The 26604-nt window shown below is 37.5% G+C and overlaps 1 protein-coding gene across 2 annotated transcripts in view; it reads left to right on the plus strand.

The window, feature by feature from the left end:
- ATP8A2 (ATPase phospholipid transporting 8A2) overlaps positions 1–26604 on the plus strand; it is a 763449-nt gene that overhangs the window by 158581 nt on the left and 578264 nt on the right. For both annotated transcript variants that reach the window (XM_049778216.1, XM_049778217.1), the window contains exons 11-19: positions 3634–3799; positions 11917–12044; positions 13086–13163; positions 13566–13654; positions 15652–15696; positions 17317–17392; positions 22912–23017; positions 23819–23901; positions 25916–25965. In XM_049778216.1, the coding sequence (XP_049634173.1) occupies positions 3634–3799; positions 11917–12044; positions 13086–13163; positions 13566–13654; positions 15652–15696; positions 17317–17392; positions 22912–23017; positions 23819–23901; positions 25916–25965 (821 nt within the window). The remainder of the gene's footprint in view (positions 1–3633; positions 3800–11916; positions 12045–13085; positions 13164–13565; positions 13655–15651; positions 15697–17316; positions 17393–22911; positions 23018–23818; positions 23902–25915; positions 25966–26604) is intronic.

Here is a 26604-nt window from a genome sequence, read left to right on the forward strand (position 1 = left end):
CTCTAACTAAACTCATCACTCTTTGCAGTGAGGTTCATGAAGTGGGCTGTAACGTCCAGCCCTCCTCTCTTATGTCTATGAAAATTATAGCAAGAATGTCTTTCATTTTTCTTAAAACCCATAGATGAGTGAGAGAATTCTGTGTCTTTCTCTCTGACTTATTTCACTCAGCATAATAGATTCCATGTACATCCATGTATAGGAAAATTTCATGACTTCATTTCTCCTGATGGCTGCATAATATTCCATTGTGTATATGTGCCACAGTTTCTTTAGCCATTCATCTGTTGAAGGACATCTTGGTTGTTTCCAGAGTCTTGCTATGGTAAATAGTGCTGCAATGAATATAGGTGTAAGGAAGGGTTTTTTTTGTATTGTATTTTTGTGTTCCTAGGGAATATTCCTAAAAGTGGTATAGCTGGATCGTATTGAGAAGCGCCATTTTTAATGCTTACTTAGCACCTTATAAGCTTTTAGGTCACCTGATCTCTGCAAGTTAGTGTTACCTGCAAAGAGATAAGGGACATAGTTTTTAATAGTTCTTAAAAGGGGCCTTGCAGATTGAAATCTATGTACTCTTCTCTCCTGTCTATTTCTGATTTTCTGTTTGATCCAAGATTTACTCAACTCCAGTGCATAATCATCATCTAATATATTAATCCATATAGCTTCATGTTGCCACAAACTTCACGACCTAAAAACAACAATTGTTAGATTATAATTCCATAGGTTAGAAATATGTTACAAGAAAGCCAAGATCATGATCTACAGAAGACTGGCTGATAGGACCAGGACTGGGCAGTATGTATCCTGGGACCAATAAAAAAAAAAAAGCCCTAGTCTAGGGTTTGATCTACCACCTGCACAACAATCATCTCTAATTTCAGAGGTGCAACTGAGACAATAGCAACTGAATGGGTCTTCTGATAACATAATGAAAGAGGCTACCCCAGGCTCCATCCTAAGATCAGCACAAAGACCAAGATGACCAGCCACAGAAAATGGATTAAAATGACGCTGAGGGAACAGAACTTCTAGAACTACAAAGAAAGACTTCATCATAAGTTACACTCCTTGACCTGTGCAAATACCGAGATCTCTAGATAGAGAGGTCTGACTTTATTGCCCAGGAGGGAGCAGAAGTCTTCCATACACCATAAAAACACCAAGGGGAGAGTAAATGAACCTGAAAGGAGTCTATAGTTAATCCCATGACAATATACTTCAAGGGTGGAGAAGCCCTGTATCTCTTAGGCCAAGGGAATTTCTTTTCAAATGACCCCAAAATTTACTGTGCCTGTGCAGAAGGGGAAAAAAAAGGCAAAAAGCACAAACATTTTAAATTTTATTATAATTTTTTATATATTTATTTATCTAGTTTTTGTCGATTTCTTTGTTTTGGTGTGGATATTGAAGCTGTTGTCTCCATTCTTATTTATTTATTTATTTTCTTCTTTTCTCTTCTTCCTTTATGTGCTCTGCCATGTTTTTCATCTCAAGACCATGGCTTTTATGTGGTGCTTATCTTTATTGTTGGAGTGCTCACTGGATATTTTATTTAACACTTATTTTTTGTACTGTTTTGGTGTTTCACCTTCTTTTTACCCTTTGTCTCTCAAACTGAGGATGAGAGCCTCTAGAAGGACTCCGCCCATTTTTGAGGTTTTTGATTTTTACCCCAGTTTATTACTTTTCCTTTCTTCAAACAAAACCACATAACTTAAACTAGTTTAGCATAGTCCAGCCTCCCAATTAGAGGGGGAAACAAGGGAGGTACCAAGACCAAACAGGTGTAGGATCACTAAGTAGTAAGCTGGGCACAGAGAGGACCACTCATGCTAGCAGCCCCAGGGGTGAGGGAGGAGGTTATGGGAGGCAGGACGGGAACGGAGGTGGAGGGAGGACAATTTGGTCCTCCCAAATCAGGGAATTCCCCTGATTTTATGTTAATATGTACCTAAAATATTATTGTCAATGAGATGTAAGCCTCTATGTTTAAAATAAAAATATATTATTAATAAAAATGTGTTATGAGACCAAAAAAAAAAAGAAAAGAGAATATGAGTATAGAACATATGCTAAAACATGTAAATAATGAGTAATATTAAATTATAATAAAGACTTTGCCATTTTCCAAACATTAAAAAAAATAAATATGTTGCAAGGGGCTGAAGTGAGAGTACAGTAGATTGGGCATTGCTTTGCAGTCTGGTTTTGATCCTGGCACCTGATATGGTTCGCTATGCATGGTCAGGATTGATCCCTGAGCACAGTGCTGTTAATAGTAAACAATAATCACTGCCAATTATGCCACAAAACAACAAGAACAACAAAAAAAATAGAAAGATATGAATATCTTTCATCTCAAAATGCTGATGAGGAAGCAATCCTTTCTAGAACAGTCTAGGATATTTCAGAGGAGATGCTGTCTCTTGCTTTTTACAACCTTCTGGAGTCTGCCTGACTTCCCATTTCTAATTTTGTTTTATAACTTTCTTCCCCTGTCTTCAATGTCAGCATGTTGCATCCTTTGATGATGTATTTTCATTTCCTTTTTCTGTCCATAGCCAGGAAAAGAACTCTCCTTTTTCTGTTTTAAGAATAACAGTATTTCAATTACATGAATAATTTCTCTCCCTGAGGCAGACACCATCATTTAATGCTTTCTCCAAAATTGATTTAAGTATATAAAGTAACAGTCATAGGCTTAGGTGTTAGAACATGAACATATGTGCATGTGTAGGGATCATTAGTCTGTTCACTGAAGTTGACTTCAAAATTTTAAAAATAAATTAACTGTAAAATTAATTAAAATGTAACTATTGCAAACAGTTCTATAGACTCTTGCTGACAGGTAATAGTCCCATATTTTCTATCTAGTAACGGATCTTTCTGAACTCACTTCCTAGCGCTGGTTTCTCCTCTAGAGGACTAGTTTCCTAATCATCAGTGAGACACCTGATTATGTATGTTTGCAGAGGACTAACTTTTGTATTGAATAAACATTCAGGTCCTTTCATTTCCCCTTTATTCCCCCCACTTCTGCCCCCAGCCACTAGAAAGTCCCAACTGTTCTTGCCTTTTTGTTATTCACAATTTTCAAGTAAACTCTTTGTTTGCCCATTTATTTTTGTGCCGATTGATGTTCTATTTTGCATTATTGATGTGTATGTATTTGTTCCTAAATTAAATTTCATATTGCTAGAGGGAAAAGTATGTACTCCACAGTCTCATTTTGTTTAACAGTGGGTTCCAGGGAAGCTATATGCTTTATTTAATTTATAATCTTTTAAAGTTTCTCTTGAATGAATGACACCTGATTTCTTTAAAACCATTTAATACTTAATATGTTTTAGATAGTCAAAGTATATAATTTTATGCCAAATGTATTGATAAGGATTATGTAGAATTGAAATATTCTCTTTGAAATGGTAGAGTGTGACTTCTGCCTTTACTAAAACATTACTGTTAGGTCAGGAACATGCAGACTTTTTGAATAATTTGCTTAGTTGGCATCTAAAACATAGTCTTTCACTTTTGTTTATTAAATTTGTTGAATTTACCTCCTCCCTCCCCATTTCTTGCCCCCAAGTCTATTCTAGACCCTTACTTATTACTATTGTTGTTACACAGAATTCTACCAAAGCACCTCTCAAGAGATCAAATGTTGAGAAAGTGACCAATGTGCAGATTCTGGTGTTGTTTGGGATCCTCCTGGTTATGGCATTAGTGAGCTCTGTGGGGGCCTGGTACTGGAATGGGTCTCAAGGTGAAAACAACTGGTACATCAAGAAGATGGGTAAGTACTAGGGTGAAGTAAAACAAACTATCTTCGAAAAGTTCTTCCAAGTACAATCTGTGTTTGATGACTATGCCATCCTCTCTTACCTATGTTCAGAACACCAGCCATTTAAGGAAAATCAAAAGAGTTAATACTCCCATGATGAAGTGAGAATAGGCACACTTGAGCTTTAATAATTTAAATTGTTATTTCTTTCACTGTAATTTTTGGGTTACTTGTCAGTGGTTGTTAGAGGTATAATGTATATCTTTCTCAGTATTCACTTTAGCTTTTTGTTTTGTTTTGTTTTGTTTTGTAGCTACACCTAGTAATGCTCAGGATTTACACCTAGTTTTAGTAATCACACCTGAACGTATAGAAAAAACCCACACTACAAGTGAAACAGTGGTGAAACAATACAGACCAACTCATGCATAGAGAATGAAGATGGCAGCTCTGATGACCTGAGAAAAGACAATTACCCAGATAACCTCTCAGATGAGTTTAGAGAAGAAGAGATATAGAGGATCCTCACATAAATCAAAGTAAGCATAGATAAAGGTGAAGAAACTACAAAGATAGAAATCAAGAAACTCCAAACAGAAGTAACAGGTCTGAAAAACTCAGTAGAGGAAATAAAAACCTCACTGGAAAACCTCCCCAACAGAGTAACAGTAGCTGAGGACAGAATCAGTAAGCTAGAAGATGAGATGCATAACAATTCCATACAGCAGAAGAGATTGGAAAACAGCTTTAAAGAAAATTATCAGACTATGGAGAAAATTGTCAAAGAATGTGAACATATGAAAACAGAAGTCTTCAATAAACTCAACAGAAACAACGTAAGAATCATTGGAGTCCCAAAGACACAGGAAAAAAATCCCCAGGAAGAATCAACAGTCCAGGACATCATTGCAGAGAAATTTCTAGAGCTAAATACTGCATGCAACCAAATTCTGCATGCCCAGCTAGATGAGACCCAAAGAAAAGTACCCCAAGACATGTCCTAGTCAGAATGATTAATCCCACAGATAGGGATAGAATACTGAAAGCAGAAAGATCAAAAAGAGAAATTACATTCAAAGGAGCATCCTTAAGTTTTACAGCCAACCTGTCATAAGAAACTCTCAAGGCCAGAAGGCAGTTGTTGGATATAGTGACTAAAACTCAACAAAATAAATGTGTGCTTCACTTAGAATACTGCATCCAGGTAGACTCACTTTCAAGTTTGAAGGAATTATACATAGTAACATGGATAAACAACAGGTTAGAAACTTTACAGACTCAAAACCAGCCTTAAAAGAAAAACTGAAATGTCTACTTTAAGGCAAGAAAGACTAAGAGACACACCAAACTTCTAGACAAAAATGGCACTAAATCCCATGAAAATTATATCTCAATGAGAATGGACTAAAAGCACCAGTTAAGATACAGAATGGCAAAATGGATCAAAAATCTGAATCCAAGATCCTGATACCTACCAGAAACACATCTGAATAGTCAGAAAAAAACAAAGACTCTAAATCAAATGTTAAAGGACAATCAGCCAAGCAAACAACTCTTATAAAAAAGCTGGAGTGGCTTTATTAATACCAGATGACACAAAGTTTAGATTCAGAAAAAGCTATAAGGGACAAAGATGGACACTTTGTACTAATCAAGGGATTTCTACAACAGGAAGAAATTACACTCCTAAACATATAAATACCCAATGAGGGACCAGCAAAAATATTTAATACAATTGTTGACAAATCTGAAAGAAGATATCAATGGCAACACAATAATAGTGTGAGATCTCAACACTGCCTGTCACCCCTTGATAAGTGAACCAGGCTGAAACCCAACAGGAATAAACTAGGTCTGAAAATAAAATGGAAGAAAGTGGCCTAGTATATATATATATATGTATGTATATATAATATAATATATATATATATATATACATACATTCTTCTGCAATGGACATGGGTCATTCTTCAGAATAGATCACATCTTCATAAAATCAAGATGATTGAAATCATAAAGACAACCTTCTCAGATCACAGAGCTCTAAAATTATTAATAAAATACACAGGGACACAGAAGAAAAACTTTAACAGCTCATTACTATACAACCAGTAGGCCAGAGATGAAATCAAAGAGGAAATAAAAACATTCCTGGAAATAAATGACAGTGAAGATACAAATTATCAGAATTTAAGGACACAGCAAAAGCAGTAAATTTATTGCTTTGCAAGCACACATCAGAAAGAAAGTAGGGGCCTATACAAAAAAGCTTAATGACACAGCTTATAAAATTAGAAAATGAATCAATAAAAGAAACCAAAAATAGGTAGACTGAAGAACATATTGAAGCTTAGAGCAGAAATCAATGAAGAGGAAATCAATAAAATAATTGAAAGATCAACAAAAGCAAAAGTTGGCTTTTTAAAAAAATAAACAAGATTGATGAGCCACTAGCAAATCTCATAAACACAGAGAGAAAAACTTAATAAACTTAATTAGAAATAAAAAGGGGTAGATCAATACAGATATTCAAAGGGTAATTTGAGACTACTTTTAGAAACTCTATGCCACGAGACATTAGACCCTGGAAGAAATGGATAAATTCTTGGACTCTTATAGTCTTCCATGGTTAAACCAGGATGATCTGGCATATCTAAATAGACCCATCACTACTGTGGAAATCGAAATGGTCATCAAGAGTCTTCCCAAAAACAAAAGCCCAGGCCCTAATGGATTCAACTAACAAATTCTTTCAAATCTTTCAATAGGAACTATTACCAATCCTTTTAAGGCTCTTTCATGATATTTAAAAATCAGAAACACTCCCAAATGTTTTTTATGAAGCTTACATCACCTTGATACCAAAACCAGACAGAGATGTTGCAAAAAAAAAAAAGAAAAAAAAAAAAGAAAAAAGAAAACTACAGATAAATATCCCTGATGAACACAGATGTAAAGATTCTCAACAAAATTCTAGCAAATAGGATCCAACACCTCATAAAGAAGGTCAGACACCATGATCAAGTAGGTTTCATTCTAGAATGCAAGGATGGTTTAAAATACATAAATTATTCAACATAATACATCATATTAACAAAATGAAAAATAAAAATCATATATCATATCAATAATGCAGAGAAAGCATTTGATAATGTCCAACACCCATTCTTGATAAAAAAAAAACCTCTTATTAAGATAGGAATGAAAGGAACTTTCCTCAATATAGTCAAGGACATCTATCACAAGCCAATGACAAATATTATTCTCAATTGAGATAAACTAAAATCCTTTCATCTAAAATCTGGTACAAGACAAGGCTGCCCTCTCTCTCCACTCCTATTCAACATAGTTCTGGAAGTTCTTGCCATAGCAATTAGGAAAGCAAAAGATATCAAGGGCATCCAGATAGTAAAGGAAGAAGTCAAGCTCTCACTGTTTGCAGATGACATGATATTATATTTAGAAAACCCTAAAGCCTCAATGGTGAACCTTGCAGCTGGCACTCGGGAAGGGGTCTGAATTAAGATATGTGGTGCAGCAGGAGGCTAGTATGCTGGTGTCTGCTTTGCAGCTCACCTGGCAACAGGGCTGGACTGGCCATTGGGAGGACCGGGCATTGTGCGGCAGTTTGGGCACTTGTGGGCAGTTTTGGGCTCTAAATGGTTAGCCATCACTGCTGAAGACTCAACCAAAAAGCTTCTAGAAATAATAGATTCATATAGCAAAGTGGCAACCTACAAAATTAACATGCAAAAATCAATGGCCCTCTTGTACACCAATAATATAGAGAAGAAATGGACATTAAAAAAAATCCCATTCACATTATTGTCCCACAAACTCAAATATCTTGGACTCAGCTTGACTAAAGAGGTGAAGGACCTATGCAAAGAAACTACAAAACTGGGGCCAGAGTGATGTTGCAACGATAGGGTGTTTGTCTTGTATGCATTTGACACATGCAGACTGTGGTTTGATTCCCTGGCATCCCATATGGTCCCCCAAGCCAGGAGTGATTTTAGAGCACATAGCAAGGAGTTTTTCTACGTGTTGTGGCGATATTCATTGGCAAGGTGCTTCCTCTCTTCTACCCCTTGTGGTGAGAAGACACACCTCAGAAGGAATGAGTCCTGAAGGTATGGATGCCAGGGATGATCAAAGTTCCCAGGCTGCAGCAAGCAGGGGGAAGCCTCAAAATGGCTGCCGTGCTTAAGAAACCCAGCAGAGTCAGCTTTATCCTGAGTTTTTGGCCAGGGCCAGGGAAGCCCTGAGGGGATGGATGCCTGGGGCGATCCACAAAGCAAGGAGTGACCCCTGAGCTTCACCAAGTGTGGCCCAAAAAGGCAAAAAGAAAAGAAAAAAGAAAACTACAAAACCCTGCTTCAAGGATTAACAGAGGGCACAAGAAAATGGAGGCACATACCCCGCTCATGGATTGGGAGGATTAAAATCATTAAAATGATAATACTCACCAAAGCTTTGTACAGATTTAATGCAATCCCTTTAAAGATACCCATGACATTCTTCAAAGAAGTGGATCAAACACTCCTGAAATTCATTTGGAACAATAAACACCCTCAAATAGCTAGGGCCACCCCTGGGAAAAGGAATATGGGAGGCATCCCTTTCCCCAACTTTAAATTGCATTGCAAAGCTATAGTCATTAAAACAGCATGGTACTGGAATAAAGACAGACCTTCAGATCAATGGAATAGACTTGAGTATTCAGAGATTGTGCCCCAGATATACAATCAATTAAGGGGCAAGAAATGCAAAATGAGCAAGGAAAGCCTCTTCAACAAGTGGTGATGGCACAACTGGTCAGTGACTTGTAAATAAGTGAACTCAGACCTCCATCTAACAGTATGCACAAATGTCAAATCCAGATGGATTAAAGACCTTGATATCAGGTTGAAACCATAAGGTATCTATAACAACACATAGGTAAAACACTATATGACATTGAGACTAAAGGCATCTTTTTTTTTTGGTTTTTTGGATCACACCCTGCGGTGCTCAGGGGTTACTCCTGGCTGTCTGCTCAGAAATAGCTCCTGGCAGGCACGGGGGACCATATGGGACACCGGGATTCGAACCAGCCACCTTTGGTCCTGGATCGGCTGCTTGCAAGGCAAATGCCACTGTGCTATCTCTCCGGGACCAAGGCATCTTTAAGGAGGAAACTCACTCTCCAAAAAAGTGGAAGCAGAGATAAACCAATGGGACTATAGTAAGCTGAGAAGCTTCTGCACCTCAAAGGAAATAGTGACTAGGATACAAAAACCACCCACAGTATGGGAGAAATTATTTACCCAATACCCATCAGATAAGGGGCTAATATAGAAAATATGCGAGTTTCTCATAGAACTTAACAGAAAAAATCATCTAACCCTATCAAAAATGGGGAGGAGAAATGAACTGACGCTTTCTCAAAGAAGAAGTACAACTGGCAAAAGGCACGTGAAAAATGCTTCATATCACTAATCATTAGGGAGATGCAAATCAAAACAACAATGAGGTACCATCTCACACCACAGAAACTGGCACACATCACAAAGAACAAGAACAGTCAGTGCTGGAGGGGATGTGGAAAAAAATTGAACTTGCATTCACTGCTGGTGGGAATGCTGTCATATCCATCCTTTATGGAAAATAATATGGAGATTCCTCAAAAGACTGGGAATGGAGCTCCTAAATGATCCCGTTATACCACTTCTAGGAATATATCCTAGGAACACAAAAGCAAAATACAAAATGCCTTCCTCACACCTATATTTATTTCTGCACTATTTACAATAGCCAGACTCTGGAAACAACCAAGATTCCCTTCAACATACGAGTGGTTAAAGAAATGGAATACAATACAATGGAATATTATGCAGCCATCAGCAGAGTCATGAAATTTTTCTATACTTGGATGGACATGGGATCTACTATGCTTAGTGAAATCAGAGGGAGAGAAGTAGACAGAATATTTTCACTTGTCTCTGGGTTTTAAGGAAAAAAAAGACATTATAATTTTATCCAGTGACAAAAGAGATGGCTGGAAGATCTTGCTCTCAATGTAAGCTCACCACACAGAGTGGTGAGTTTATTTAGAGAGATGACTACACTAACTATTATGACAATATTAATGAGTGAGAGAAGTAGAATGCCTGTCTTCAATACAGGCAGGGGTTGAGGTAGGAGACAGATGGGTGTTGTGGTGGTGGGAAGGCTACTCTGGTGAAGGGGATGTTCTTTTTATGACTGAATCCCAATTACAGTCATGTATTTAATTACAGTGCTTAAATAAAGAAAAAAAAAGAAAAAAAAAAGAAATCATTTCTGGAGGTGCTTGGAGGATCATCTGGGGTTCTGGGGATTTAAACTGGGTTGGCCTTGTGCAAAGCAATTGTCCTATCTTTTGTGCTATCTGTACCTCAGATTCATGCAGACTTGCTATTTGCATTTCCTTGTTTTCACTTCCAAGCAGCCTCCATCTTTACTCAGTTTTACAGGATTCATTTGGTTAAGCTGAACTTTTCTGCATGTGAAAGAGACTCTTTTACTTCTTCCCTTCTGTATCTCTTTTTATTTTTAGGGACCTTCTGGAATTTTATCAACCTTTGATTTTGATCTTCCCTGAATGTGCTCTACTTATTGATAATATTTATAATGCTTTTGAGCCTGCATTCATTATTAAAAATTTAAATTTCTTAATAATAAAGTCTAATTGGCAGGCATTGCTATATTACTGTTATATATCAGGACAACTGTTAACTCTGCTACTTGGAGATCCTACTTAGTGACTGCTGAATTCCATATGACAAGATAAATTAAGTTGTTTTTTAGGATACAAAGGAATCAGTGGGGATCATGGAGGCTTGGTAGTGACAAGAAAATGGAGAGGTAGAAGAATTTAGTTACTGACTATGTTGCTAGCCCTGTTTAACATGATCTTTCATCAGCACTTTATATTTCCATCACAAATGCCCTCCAAGCTCTAATGCTAATGCTGAACTGAATTACTGCTTTGGACTCAATTTCTTGGGGGAAAATTTAGTAACTATAGTTTGAGGCTATTGTAGACCTTGATTTTTAATTCTGGCCTTGTGTTAGTTTGAATTTACTTTCACAATGGTATCTTTATAATACCAGTCTAACCCTTAGTTTCCGCAGTTCTTCCCACCTCTTACCAAGTTATGGAGTTCATACTGCTTTCTTCTTAATTCAGGATATTAATTTATGGAGTTCAAATTGCTTTCTTCTTAATCTATGATGCTCAGCAGAAAAATATATTCCTCAATAAAATTCATGGTTCTTGCACCTCCTTCACTCTCCCAGTCCCTCCTCCTGTCTTACTGTAGCCCTGCCTTTGCTCTGATCTCCGTGCCCTAGGTTTTGTTCCATTAGTACCTGCCCGGTAATGTCCTCAACAAATAGACACAAGATTTCTTTTCAGCCTTTTTATCTTTCTAACTTCTCTATTTGGAGTGTTCCTCAATCTCACACCGTACTGCAGTCACAGAAGCTAAGAGGTTTTTATGGCATCTTCTCTGCTTTCATGATGATCTTTGTGATGTAGGCAACTCATACTCAGGAGTTCAACTCATTTTTCAGGATTGTTGTGGAACTCAAAGTGCACAGGATAGCATCCATACTCTGGCCACTGTCTGCTCAATGCTTCTACTTCCTAATCATTTATGGCCTCTTTTCTGCATCTTTTAATAGAAGAGCTTTCCTTTCTAACTTCCAGAACTAAACAAAATCCACTGTTCTTCTCATGAGCTTTCTCATGAGAGCTACCCTACCTTCCCTTTAAACCATGTGTTCTGTGTCTGCAGTGCCCTGTGAATGCCTGTGTTAAAAGAGCTGTAATCTATCATCCAGCTGCAGTAAACAAACCCTTCCCTGGTTGTAGCTTTCTTACAGAAACCAGGTCTTTATTGAAATACACTATGTCTTAATAGCTGCCCTATATTAATGTCATGTTTTAGGTGCTGTTCAGTAACTTAATTAAAATTCCTAAATATCTGCATAAGATTTATATTTTGAAAACACCTTTGGAAAAATGTCAAAATCATAAAATACAAGGAAACTAGAGATTGTAGTTAGAAATACAAAAATAATGTTTTTGTTTTCTTCAACAGAAACAAGCTCTAATAATTTTGGATACAATTTGTTGACATTCATCATCTTGTACAACAATCTTATTCCCATCAGCCTGCTGGTAACTCTGGAGGTCGTGAAATATACTCAAGCCCTTTTTATAAACTGGGTGAGTATCCTAGCTGAGTTTCAAAGTTGGAACTTCTAGAAAAAATGTCACCCTGTTTTTGAACATTTTCTTAGAGTCTTAGTAATTTAGTGAGACTCCAGAAGAGGAAGAATTTAGACTATGACCCAGTTAGGAATTAAACTGACCAGAGAGCCAGCCAGAGTTTTCTAGTGAAGCTGCCTCTGAAATAGTTGCCTTCAGGAGCTTGTTCTTTGTCATTTCAGCTCCCTGATCCATGAAGTAGAGCCAGATGTAGCTATCCTAGGATTCTTAGGAGAATTTAGTGAGGACATGGAGGCAAATTGCTCCAGTGGGATGCGTTTATTTTGGTGAGCAAAGATTAAATAGTTCTTTTCATGCTTTTGAGGGCCAATGTTGAGGAAGATGAGCTGGGCATGCTGTTTAGGGTTGGAACATCAGATCTCACACTGACAGTATCTTTGCATCTGCCCTTGGAGTAAAAGTGAAAGCATTGGGGAGCTGGGTGGCCATTCAGCACTGGCTTTGAACAGTCAGCAACCAGAGTTTGGATGCTGTCCTGTGCATTTTTTTGTTTTGTTTAGTTTTGTTTTGTTTTGGGTCACACCCGGTAGCGCTCAGGAGTTACTCCTGACTCTATGCTCAGAAATCGTCCCTGGCAGGCACAGGGGACCATATCAGATGCCGGGATTTGAACCACCGTCCTTCTGCATGAAAGGCAAACACCTTCCCGGATTGGTCTAGTGCAAGGCAAATAAATAAAATGCTATCCATGCTATCTCTCTGGCCCCTATCCTGTGCATTTTATTTGAGCTTTTCAACAAACCTGAAGAATTGGCTAAACTCTCAAGCATGAGTTTGGCTAGGTCACAAAGATAATCTTAAAAGCAAATATTCTGAATGTAAATGCCAATTTTTCCTTGTGTCAAAGGTTTTTCTACACTATTGTCAGCATTTTCTCCTTCAGTGAAAAACAAGCAATTCTGTTCTTATCTGCCTTTATCTTATTTTGTTCGTAGTCTAAATGAAAACTTGATGTGCATACCTCCCTCTCTTTTTTAGGATACAGATATGTATTATGTTGTAAATGACACTCCAGCAATGGCTAGAACATCAAATCTTAATGAAGAGCTGGGACAGGTGAGAAAATATCTGGGGACGTGGTTAAAGAAAACAAGCTTTTTAAGTAGCTTGAGCCTTAAAATAGATTAATATTTTTGTAATAACATAATTAAAATTATGCTTATATTAAGGAGATTTTAATTATATTTAATTATTTATTTGTGGGTCTAGGTCATACCTGGCTGTGCTCAGAACTTACACATGATTCAAAGCTCAGAGATCTCTCCTGGCAGGGCTTGGGGTACTATGTAAGGTGCTGGGGTTTGAACCTGGTTCTACCATGTGCAAGGCAGGTGCCTAACCATTGTACTATCATTCAGGGTTCAGGAGATTTTCATTTTAAAATTAAAATGGAAAAGAAATCTCCATTTATCTTTGTATAATATTATATTATTAATGGATATTTATTCTTTAATTTAGGTAAAATACCTATTTTCTGACAAAACTGGCACTCTTACATGCAATATTATGAATTTTAAGAAGTGCAGCATTGCTGGAGTAACCTATGGGTATGTATGTTTGTTACTAAAATATGCATTTGTATTCTTCAACCAAAAAAAGTGTCTGGCATTTTGAAAGGATGTTTGTGTGAGTTTAGAGTCAGAATCACTACTCAAATTATTTAAAATGTAATACCCTCAACTCTGAACAGTTAAAATATGATTTATTTCTTTGAATATTAATGTAGTGATCAATCCTTGGGAATCTATAAATTGTATTTCTCCTCTATTACCAAGTCATGATTGATGATTTGGAATCAATCTTTTTATTTAGTATTTTAGGTAACTTGATTACAGTAGCTCTAATTTTTATGGTTTTGTTTTTATAAGATTATTATACTATCACCATCACTAATATGCCCAAGTTACTAATGTAGTCATATCTTGTGTCACTTCTTTCTTTTTTTCTTCCCCTAGCTACTTGGTAATTTTGGTTTTGTACTCAAAAGCCAAATGCTTTTCTCCTGTCATGTTTATTTCTTTTTTTTTCAATTCCTATACCACAAATTAATGAAATTATCTGGATACATGTCCTTTCCTCTGTGGCTTATTTCACTTCACATAATGCTCATCACTTCTGTCCAAGTTTGCTGTAGTACTTAATCTTTTTATTGGGGGAGCATTTGGGTCACACCCACCAGTTCTCAGGGGTTACTCCTGGCTCTGTGCTCAGAAATTGCTCTTAGCAGGCCTGGGAAACCATATGTAATGCTGGGGATCGAACCTGGTTCCTTCCCGGATTGGTCTAGTGCAAGGCAAATAAATAAAATGCACTATCACTGTGCTATTGCTCCAGTCCCTCTTTTTTTCTGTGTGTGGGGGCCATACCTGGCATCTTCCTGGCTCTTTGCTTAGAAATTACTTCTATCAGGCTTAGGGAATCATATGGGGTGTAGAGAATTGAACTCGGTCAGCTGCGTGCAAAACAAACACCTTACCTGTTATCACTTCAGCCCTGCATTTCATCTTTTCTATCAATGGCATAATATTCCATTTTGGTATATAAAATAACTTCTTTATCCTTCCATTTGTCTTTGAACATTTGGATTGTTTACATATCTCAACTATTGTGTTAGTTGTTGCAATGATTACAAACATGCACATATGTTTTCAAATGAATAATTTTGTGCTTTGTGTGTGGATACACAAGGAGTGAAATTGCTGGTTATGTGGGAATTCCCTTACATTTTAGAGCATATTTTCATAGAGGTTGAACCAGATGACATACCCGGCAACAATGAATGAGGGGTCCTCTTTTACTGTATCCTTGCCAACACTGTATGTTTCAGTTTTTTTTTTTTTTTTTGAGAAATGCCTTACTGCTGTTGTGTTTTGATTTGCATTCCCTTGATGTTAAATGATGATGAACACTTTTTCACATGCCTACTTCTAGCCATCCTTGCATCATCTTCAGAGAAGTGTGTTTAATTCTTCTCAATTTTTGGTGGGTCTTTTTTTAAATTTTTGTAGTTGATATTTGTGAATCAATGCCTTATACATCTTAAATATTAGTTCCTTATGTATAAGTGTATGTATTGTGTATAAGTATTTTCTTTAAGTATGGTGTCTTTTTATTTTTTGTCCGAGTTTCTTTTGCTATGCAAAACCTTTTTATATGATTTCACTCCATATTTTTGCCTCTAGAGTAAACTTTTAATTAATTAATTAATTAATTAATTAATATTTTGCTTTTAAGGGAGTGGTGGAAGTTTGGGTCACACACAGAAATTCTCCTTCTATACTATTTCTAAAGTCCCTAAAGTTAAATAATTAAAAAGGTCCATATTCTGGAGAGTTCTGCCTGTTTTTCTCAAAGTGAATAGTTCACTTTGAGTGAACTTTTGTGCATGGTGTGAGATTTGGACACAATTTCGTGTGTGTGTGTGTGTGTGTGTGTGTGTGTGTGTGTGTGTATCTAATTTTCTTAGGAGCACTTGCTGACGAGTCCTTCCTCGCTCCACTTCATTTGATCACAGTTTCGTGACTCCTCTGTTTCTCTCTGACAGCCATTTTCCAGAATTGACAAGAGAGCCCTCCTCAGATGATTTCAGGTAAAGAGATTCTAATAGTCCTTAATACTCTAAAGAGAAAGACTTCAGAATAATTTTATTTTTGTATTTCTTTCCTGCATATATTATTTGAAAAAGTTGTATGCACATAATTTTGACAGTGAGACTAAAATTTAAATATGAGTTTGTGGTTTGCTTTTTTTTTTTTTTTTTTTTTGGGCCACACCCGGTGATGCTCAGGGGTTGCTCCTGGCTTGGGGGACCGTATGAGATGCCAGTGCGGGCAAGGCAGATGCCTTACCGCTTGCGCCACCGCTTCGGCCCCGAGTTAATGATTTTAAAAATCTGATGAAACTTTAATAGTAATAATAATAAATAACAACAACAACCACAACCAGCCCTTCAACAGATACTTTGATTTTCTATTTCTCCAGAAGTAGTCAAATTCAATGTTTGGCTCTTTCTTGGGAATGCTTATTCCTATACTTGAAGAGACCATTAAGTTTTAAGTTAAAAAAAGAGTGATTATGCAGTTTTCTGGAAAAAAAAGTTGTCCTACCTAAAACTTTTTTTCTGTCCCCAAAGTTTTTAGCATCTGAGTTTTTTTTGTTTGTTTGTTTTGTTTTGTTTTGTTTTGTGTGTGTGTATACTCTCAGGAAGGCAGCTTCACCATGTGCTTGGGGTAGACTTTCTCATTAGGTGAATTCTTCTGTTTCTAATGGCTATTTCTGTTTGGAGTTCTTCTTCCCTTATTTCTTGGAAACATTTTTATTTTTGCACCTTGAGAATCGACTTCAAGGCTTCTCTTCTCCCTGATTCTCCTGTGAGATGTGAAATGTTCAGTTTTCTCTCTTCTTTTTTGGGTGTCTTGTTTTTTTGTTTGTTTTTTATTTGTTTTTACTTTCTCCTATTCATCTATTCATATTTTGCTGAGATATTTATGATTTTATGTTCTTTGAAGCCTGATATTTATTTGATTTCATTTTTAGTTTACGAAATTATTCTACCTCTCTCTATCTTTTTCCCTTCCTTCTCCCCAGTTTCTTTATCCCACTTTTTGATCTCTTATTATTATTAATTTTGTTTTAGATAGACTTTCGTCAAAACCCTGGTGTTCATTAATATTTTTTCACAATGGCAAAATAAACAGCATAACCTAACCATTTTAGCCATTTAATAGTTATTTTTAATGCATTTTTATAGGGCACATTTGTGGACTTAGAGGTGTTGGAATAGCCATGGTTATTCCTGGTAATACCTGTCTCAGCAGTGTGGGCTGCCCATTGGTACTCAGATGTGGCAATGCATGGAGTCCACCAGGACTATCCTAGTGTTGTTATGGGTCACTAGTGCTAATCCTGGCAGTGCTTCTGGTTAGTATCTGTGGTTATCAAATTCCAGGCATATGCTCTACACTGATGTCACTTTCTTGGCCACTGTCATAACCAATTTGGGGAGGGATATGGGGCTACACTTGGTAGTGCTTAGGACTTACTCCTGCCTCTGTGCTCAGGGATCACTCCTGATCCGGTACAGGGGCTACATGTGGTGGCAGAAATCACATCTGGGTTGATCTCATGCAAGGCAAATGACTACCTGCTGTACTATGTTTATAGACCTTTAAAAGCATTTTTGAATTAAATAAATAATTCCTCTCTTTAGCCGGATGCCTCCTCCATCAAGCGAATCATGTGATTTTGAAGATCCCAGGCTCTTGAAGAACATTGAAGATGATCATGTAAGAGACAGGTCCCCAAATTTATTTAGCCTGATTGACCCTATGCAGAAAAAGATCACTCACATACCCACTAGAAATCTACCTTCTTTAAGCCAAAAATAGAAACACCCCTCTGAAGTAACCCCCTTGGAGAAATGGGGGTATTATATCCTCTTTTTTTGGAGAATTTTGCGCTTCTTGGCTAGGGCACAGCCTATGGGACTCTGTACACATGTAGATGTACAATACTTGGACAATTCAGGGATGTACAATTTAGATGTACAATTCAGGGACCAGAAGAAGTTTCACTTTTTTGATGCTAATACTTCAGGGCAATAATAATATTAAGAAAGTATTCTGACAAATAATTTAATGTAAGCAGAGGTAAAACAATTTAAATATGTAGTGTGGTTATACAGTGACACACCAGTATTCAGACTTATCTTGCTTTGCAATTCTTTAGTAGTTCAGATTCCTGTTTCTTTGTCTGTTTTTGTACATACTGCTTTTTGTATGATTATGTTTCTTCACCATTGTGAAGGTATTGACATTTTGAAGAGTCACTAAAATATCCTTTTAGTAATAAAGACTAAGATAATTTGGAAAACAAAGGACATAAGAATATAGAGTGTAGGTACCTTCTAATGTGTGGTGGGTGGACTGATTTCCCTGTAGTATTTGCTGCCCTTGGAAGCTGGACAAGAAAGTCATTTAGAAACATTTTCTTGGTCAAGAATTACCTCGCAAATAAATAAAAGAATAGATAGGAATTACTTAAAATGACCCAGTTCTTATTTGTTTTGGACCAAACCTAGCAGTGTTCAGGGATCACTCCTGCCAGGGTTCTGGGGATCCTATGGGGTGCTAGAAATTGAATTTAGGTGAGTTGAACCTGGGTCGGCCACATGCAGGGCAAGCACAAACAGATGAAATAGTTTGCTGTTGCTACTCATTCACCTCACTTCCTCTGCTGATCTATTCAGGAAAATAAAAGTAGCTTTCTACACTTTTATCAGTCTTTTGTTTTTCTCCTCTGCTCACTGTTTTAACTTAACTGGCACATTGATTCAACCACTTTCATTATGATCCTCAGCCTAGTAACCTCTTGAGAATGATCCAGTCCTTTTTTTAGACAGAAGTACTCATCATGCACTTGTTTCTTTGACAACCTCAATTAAAGAACTTGTTTAATCATTCATTAATTTGCCAGGCAGTTTCAGTGTCTATATTATTGTACAAATTCTCCATATGGATTTGACTAGAAAGCACTAAAGAGTTGGAGGGGTGGTAAACCCTTGAAAAATCCTAGAAATCAACTCTCTAACTCCTACAACTAGTTACAGTTTATCACCAGAGGGCAGTTTTGGACATCCATTCAACCATCCAACCAATTCAACCATTGAAGGTAAAGAATCAAACCTATGGTGTGTCCGAACAGAAAGTCAGAGGCCACAACTTCTGTTGCTCTTTGCACAAAGGGGTTGGAGCTGCCTCTGTGAGAATTGAATGAAGGCCCAGTTGGGGTTTGGGGGGGGTGTCTGAGACTCAAAAAGCCGATGAAATCATCAAGGATGAGTGCTATAAGTGAAGTCTGAATTTGGGGCATAAAGTGCCCCATAGAATGTAGAGTTTAAAACAAGTTAGATCCACTGGAGGAAAGACTTGGAGGCTGTGCTACTTTGTCATCCAAGCAAAGGAAATACATGTACCTTGGTCACACACAAGTCTCTAGGGCACCATCAGACCCTTTCACAGAGGAGAGAAAACCGCTATCATCCTTTCCAGGGAGATCCTCCATCTGTTACATAATTTCATTTTTCCCAGGTAATCTCTTCTGATTTTCTGGGCTCCCTGTATGGATCTATATCTTTAAAGAAGTTTGCCTTTTATTTATTCATTATTATTATTATTATTATTTTGTTTTTTGGGTCACACCTGGCAATGTTCAAGGGTTACTCCTGGCTATGTTGTCAGAAATCTCTTCTGTCTTGGGGGACCATATGGGACCCTGGGGATCGAGCCGAGGTCTGTCCTGGGTCAGCTGCGTGTAAGGCAAATGCCCTAATGTTGCTATGGCTCCAGCCCCAGAAGTTTGCTTTTTTTGTTTGTTTGTTTTTGTATTTTTGGACCACACCCGGTGATGCTCAGGGGTTACACCTGGCTATGCGCTTTTGGCTTGGGGGACCATATGGGACGGCGGAGGATCGAACCACAGTTCGTCCTAGGCTAGCGCGTGCAAGGCAGACACGCCTTATGGCTTGTGCCACTGCTCTGGCTCCAGAAGTTTGCCTTTTAATCAGAGAAACAGCCTATGGAAAATTCCTGAGTCTTTTGATTGCATGGCTAACTAGTGACTTCCTTCAAGGTTTTCCAAAGAAGAGCATGACTCTTAGATCACTATGCCTATGTTATTTAGCTTGAATACTTAAAGAATCAATTATTAGCATATTTATATTATATGCTTTATAACTGAAGCTTATCATATAAGATAATTTTAGATAATTTTTGAAATAAATTAAAATATTTCTAGATATACACAAAGTATTTTATCCAGATTAAAAGTGATTCATTGAAGGATACATAGCTAATTATGCTAATTGTTCTGAGATACCCCAAATAGGTAAATTCTTCATAGCTCAGAGCAAAATAAATAGGAGATTACTAGAAGTCAAGGAGGAGAATGGGGAATTTTTGTTTAATGAATGTCAGGAAGAAGGAAAAGTTCTGTGTGTAGTTAGTGTTAATGAGTACACAGTAATATCACTAAATTATATATATATCTTTATTTATGGTTAATATAATACTATTTGTGGATTCCCCTCATTAATAATTTTTTGACTTTTAAATATGGACACATATACATAGAGGTATACACATATCTATATATGTATACACACATTTTCCAATAAGTAATCAGTTCCTTCAAGTGATAAAAAAATTTTTGTGGGCTAGTTGGCTAATACAGCAGGTAGGGCTTGCATATAGCTTGCATATAGCTGACCTAGGTTTGATCCTGAAGATTTCTATATAGTTCTCCACTCTTAGCCAGGAGTTAATTCCTTTTTTTTGGTTTTGGGCCACATCCAGCTGTGCCCAGGGGTTACTCCTGGCTCTGCGCCCAGAAATTGCTCCTAGCAGGCTCAGGGGACCAGATGTGATGCTGGAATTCAAATCACCATCCATCCTGGGTTGGCCAATGCAAGGCAAATGCCCTCCTGAGGTGCTAGCTCTCCAGCCAAGCCCTAGGAGTTAATTCTCCAGTCAGAGCCAGGAGTCAGTCCTGACCATTGCTCTGTATGGCCCCAAACAAACAATTTTTTTTTCTTGTCTGTGAATGTAACTTAGTGGTAGACTCCAGACTATATGTGTTTGTGGTCCTGGTTTTGATATTCAGTCCATAAAAATGTGCTTTGGCGAAAGCTAAAGAAAAGATTTTTTTTGAAATATGTGTTATTTGTCTGAAATATATTGTGAATATTTCATAGACTTACAATTTAAACTTGTTAATTATCTTATTTCTCTTTTTTGTTGGAAAGGAAAAGAAAAAAATCCTCACTTGTGGCAAATCTAAACAAGTGTCTTCCTTGAAAACCCTTAAGTCTAGAGGTTAATAAGCAAATTACAATGGGATTTCAAATTAATTTATAAAATGTAATGTTTTAGGAGCCAGAGCAGTAGCACAGTGATAGGACATTTGCCTTGCACGTGTCCAACCCATGACAGACCTGGGTTCGATCCCCGGAGTCCCAAATGGTCCCCTGAGCTAGGAGCAATTTCTGAGCACATAGCCAGGAATAACTCCTTAGCATCACTGGGTGTGGCCCCAAAACCAAAAAAAAATTAATGTTTTATGCCCTCTGAACAATACGTTTAGAATAAAATACTAATAGAAATAGTATTTCAATAATAATAAAACAGTCAGAATAAAATGTCTGGTACAGTGCCTCACATTCTTTAATATATTGGCACACAGATTATTTATAATCAATAGAAAATGAATAGGTAGCAGCATGCCATGAATGAAATATAGAAGTTTTATGATTATTTAATAAATAATATCCATTTTGCATCTCAATATAATATTGAGATATCATTTCTACAGTAATTTGTCATCTAATCTTAATGAATAATGATTGTGTCTATGTGGAAGGGCAAATATGGAAAATATATTAAATATGTATTCAGGACAATTCCCCCCCTGTATTCAGGATTTTTTTGGTTTTTGGGTCACACCCCACAACGCTCAGGGGTTACTCCTGGCTCTACGCTCAGAAGTCGCTCCTGGCAGGCTCAGGGGACTATATGGAATGCCAGGATTTGAACCACCGACCTTCTGCATGAAAGGCAAATGCCTTACCTTTATGCTAGCTCTCCAGCCCCTAGGACAATTTTTATAAAAGTTAATATGTGAATGAATATGGTCTTACAGGCTATTAAGGACTATAAAGTTAAAGAACATATGAGGTAGAGAAAAATAAGTATTTCCTTTATAAACATAATACAGTGATCTGGAAAGAACAGGAGATACACATTTGATGGATCAGTTTTTCTCTTTTGAGACAAGATAGCATTGCACACCTTCCTTTTGCTTGGTCTGAGGACAGGCTACTGAGGTAAGTAGTAGCCTGCTTGCCCTCTTGAGTTTCAAGGAAGCAGAGAAACAGCACCTTCTGACAGGAATGTTTGAAGTATCAGAAATAAGCAAGGCAAGATTCTGGCAACATCACAGGAGGTGCTCTCATCCCTTCATTTCTTTTTGTTTTGTTTTTGGTTTTTGGACCACACTTGGTGATGCTCAGGGATTACTCCTGGCTGTGTGCTCAGAAATCGCTCATGACTTGAGGGACCATAGGGGACACCGGGGGATAGAACCATTGCCCTTCCTGGTCAGCGCATGCAAGGCAAACGCCCTACCGCTTGCACCACTGCTCCAGCCCAAGCATCCCTTCATTTCCTACCTGACCACATGTGGGTAGCACAGTAAGAATGGTGTCCAAAAATTTGGTGATGGGTATTCCCCTAATTTAATGTTAATATGTACCTAAAATACTACTGTAAAAGATATGTAAGCCAATATGATCAAAATAAAAATTAAAAAAAAAAAAGAATGGTGTCCAAAGGATGAGTACATAGAAGTGGCTAAAAGTTGGGAAAGGGTGTTTTTTCTCTTTCTCTCTGTATTAAACTGTATTAAACACAGTACAGGCCCTGCAGGCTGAGCTGCTTACCAGTGAGGCTCACAGGCAGATAGGTCAGCTCATGACAGAAGAAATGACTGGAGAGGAGCAGTTGTGCAACACCAGTTTGTCAAGACAATTTTAGACAAGTATTCAAATAAATTGAAAATATTTCTAGATATACATAAGATATTTTGTACAGACTAAAAGTGATTGATTGATTGATTGATTGATTGAAGGCCCTGTGCTTCTGATCCCCACTTCCTCTCTAAATGCAGAGGAAGCTGTTCTGGGCTTTGAACAGGAGTACTCTGCACCTGCCTGTCTTGCAATAATCAGATTGATGAGGTCCTATGTTTGCAGCCCACAGCTCATTGCATTCAGGAGTTCCTCACTCTCCTGGCCGTATGCCACACAGTTGTTCCTGAGAAGGAAGGAGATGATATCATCTACCAGGCCTCCTCCCCAGGTGAGTTCCTTCCTTGGATATCTTGAGTGTCCATGGTTACTTGTCAGAATGGTGCCTCCTGCTGGGTGACTAAGAAGCCAGACCCTGCTAATGATGCTGGCAGAGATCACAGATTAGGCAAGTGCAAATTACACTTGAAAAGTAGGGAGGTCTTGCTTCTGTTAGAAGAAGTCATGTTCTAGAAGTAGTCTAGAGGGGAAACAAGCAAGCATCTTTGTTCATTTATACCTCTAATGGAGTTTCTAAGTGTTGTGCTTCCTGTGCTCCATGATCTCCCCAAACTAAAACACTCGGTTCAGAGATGTTCCCTCAGAAAGCCATGTCAGTATTTTTTAAGTTCATCAGAGAGACTTTGGTCCTTGCCTTGAGCAGGGTCAGGGAGTTTTCACTCTACCCCCCCATCTGGTGGAAGTGTCCCTGCCTGTGTGTGGAAGCGGGGTGGGAAGAGTGAGCAAAAGCTCTCTGGATCCCCAGCCCTTACTACTGTGCACACATCACACTTTATCTTTGGGGGATGTTTTGGGTTTTGGGAAATACCTTTGCATTTTGAGTTTTTGGTGGTGTTTAAAGGTTAATCTTGACTTTGCAGTTGAGATCTCTGTATGGTCTGGGGATCCAGTAAGGGTTAGCTGCATGCTAGGCAAGTGTGTCTTGTTTTATATACTATCCCTCCCTCCCTACCTCCCATGGCAAGCCTTTTTACCTCTTGTGGCTTATTGTTAATTTGAAAAATAATATTTAAAAACAGAGTTTTGCCATTACTATCAATGAATCAACATTTCACCAACTATCTCTTGACAGATGAGGCTGCTTTGGTGAAAGGAGCTAAAAAATTGGGCTTCATCTTCACAGGCAGAACTCCGTACTCTGTCATCATTGAGGCCGTAAGTGATGTCCCAGGGTTCCTGGGGAAACCAGTGGTCAGGTTTAGCCTGGCTCTGATTTGACAATGACGACCAATAAGGAAGTGCATTATCTCCGTTGTCAAGGCAGGTGGGCAGACAGGAGTTGTGGCCACAATATTCTCTTCCCTTTCCCCTGGATTGGAGAAGCTTAATATGTGTCTTTATTTTAGTCCATTGAACTCATTAATAAACTTGAGTTTCATTTTCTACATACTTAACTGGATACAGTTTCTGATGTAGAATATGTCAGCTTTCATTTTTACTTCTTATCAAAATGTCCAAAAACATCAATCTTCTGTAATGCCCATCTGTTTCTAGGTATTCCCAGTTTTTCTCTAATGGAGTACAGAGATTTAGATGTTTCTTTTTTCTTCCTTTATTTCAATAAACAAGGAAATTGAGCTTAGGGAAATGTGCAATCACTGAAAATGAAACAAGTACTGACTGAGCAGAAAATTTCCAACATGGAGCTTTTCACCGATGAGGTCTTCTTCCTCCAGGTGAAGGAGCCATTACATGTTTACCATCATTTTCAGTTGTTTAGTTGCTGCTGTGCTTTTCTGAGTCACAGAGATGGGACATTGGTGTGGCATGGACAGGCAGGGCATAATGGAGAAACCAAAAGTGAAAGGTTGCCACTGCCTTACAGAGACAGTTGGAGGTGGGAAGCTCAAGCCTATTATTACAATGAGAATCACCACAGTGTTGGGGACACATATCTGAACTGTGAATTGAACCCCAGGCTCATTTTACCAGTTTTAAGACAAGGTTAAAAAAGTATTTGTAAATAATAGCTTATAAAATCCCATTTAGCCATTAATATGGGATTAATCAATATATTTTGATCAAAATTAATATGGGATTAATCAATCACAAATTCTCAAGTCATTTACCTGAAAATTTATGTGAAGTAGCTATATTGATCATCTTAGTAGCCATGTCCTTGGACTGCACAAAGAAGTCATTAATAGTGTGAAAGCACAAAGAGAGCACACTCCTTGGTGCTCACAGCTGGTATGTGCCAGGGAGTCTAAACAGTAGTGGGCATGTTTCTGACTGGGTGAGGGAAGTGGGAACTGGTGTTTGCAGAGAGAAGTGGATCAAAAGAAAGGAAACAGGAAGTTGGGGATGGAAAATAGACATATTCAGTACTACTATGTGTCAGTATTGCACTTGGTGATCTGAGTGTTTCTTCATTTACTCTGAAACCTCTGGTTTGGGTCTCTCACCATCCACAAACAAAACTACACTTGGTTGCAGAAACAAAATTTGAACTCCTATCTGTGGAATTGCATGACCCATTTTTTCCCCTCTGATGTATGAGGGAAGTAGAAAGCAAATTGGGTATCATGCTTTGAAAATGATGGACATCTAACATGGAATATTTCTGGGGAAATAAACCTCAAGAATTTTTTATTTCTGCTTGGAAGAATCATTAAGAGAAATGACATTTGATTAATTACACTAAAATTTGAGTATATGAATTATTTATGAATTAATCCATATTTATAAATCCAAATGCAGAAGATTAGCAGTCCAGTGTGTTCCTAGTTTTTATTGGAGAATAGGTGCTTTTGACTAGATAGCACAGACATAAGTCTCAATGAAATTGATGTCTTGTATTAAGTCCCGTATGGATGGTAGGTACAGGGTGTGTGCATATACCTCTATGAAATTTTTACTTCATAAGTATAGTTTGAGGGTTTTGGATGGAGCTGCAAAATGTTTCATTTTTCTTCGTATCTTGGAAGTGACTGCCAACATGTTAGGGTAGCCAGTAATCAGAGAAAAAGTAGATGCTTCCACCAGGAGGAGGAGCTCTGGTTCCACCAGACTCACTTTTGGGAAACCTGCGGGGGGGAAATGTAGAAGTTATCTATCTGCTGCAATATTTTCTATAGTATAGCCACCACATTTTGATTGGGCAGTCAGTTGTTTTAAGCTCTTATTACTATATACCTCATTAAAAACCCGTTTTTTTTTCTTCCCGCAGTTGGGACAGGAACAAACATTCGAAATCCTTAATGTCTTGGAATTTTCTAGGTATGTTTTTCTTTCATGACTTGGAAACAAAATTTGTCCATATATCAATATGTACAATTGATATATATAATCAAACATTTATATCTTACAACGTGATCATAGTGCTTGCATGATATATGGTATTACTAAATATAGTGCTTAGCATTAAATGCAGTAAATATTTTGGAATTGACTTTCATTAAAGACAGCTAAGGAGGTAATTTTTCTTTGTTCATTGAAATGGGGTGTCATGTTTGTGTATTCTATATTTTCTTTACTTTTCCAGTGCCTGGTGGTCTTGCACTAGCAGCTGCAGACATATCTTTGTGATTTGAAATGTTTTTGATGAATCATTTCATACATACTTTTGATAAAAACAAAATCAGTTTTATTTTCTTATTAATATTGAATTATCAGTGCTAGAGCAAAATTCAATCGATCTCTTGAAACATTTTTATTCTTATTTAAATTAGATGGTTATTGACATTAATTTAAACACAGGTATTTATAAATCTATTTACATTGGGTAGCTTTTCAATAACTTCGGGTAAGTCACAACTTACTTGCTCTGTATGCACTATAGGCCATTTGGAAAAAAAGAACAGTCTTTCCCCACCTTGTAAGAAATATTTTCTACCTTTGTAGTTCTTAGAGTGCAGG

This window comes from Suncus etruscus, chromosome 8, assembly GCF_024139225.1.
Source record: "Suncus etruscus isolate mSunEtr1 chromosome 8, mSunEtr1.pri.cur, whole genome shotgun sequence".
Lineage (NCBI taxonomy): Eukaryota > Metazoa > Chordata > Mammalia > Eulipotyphla > Soricidae > Suncus > Suncus etruscus.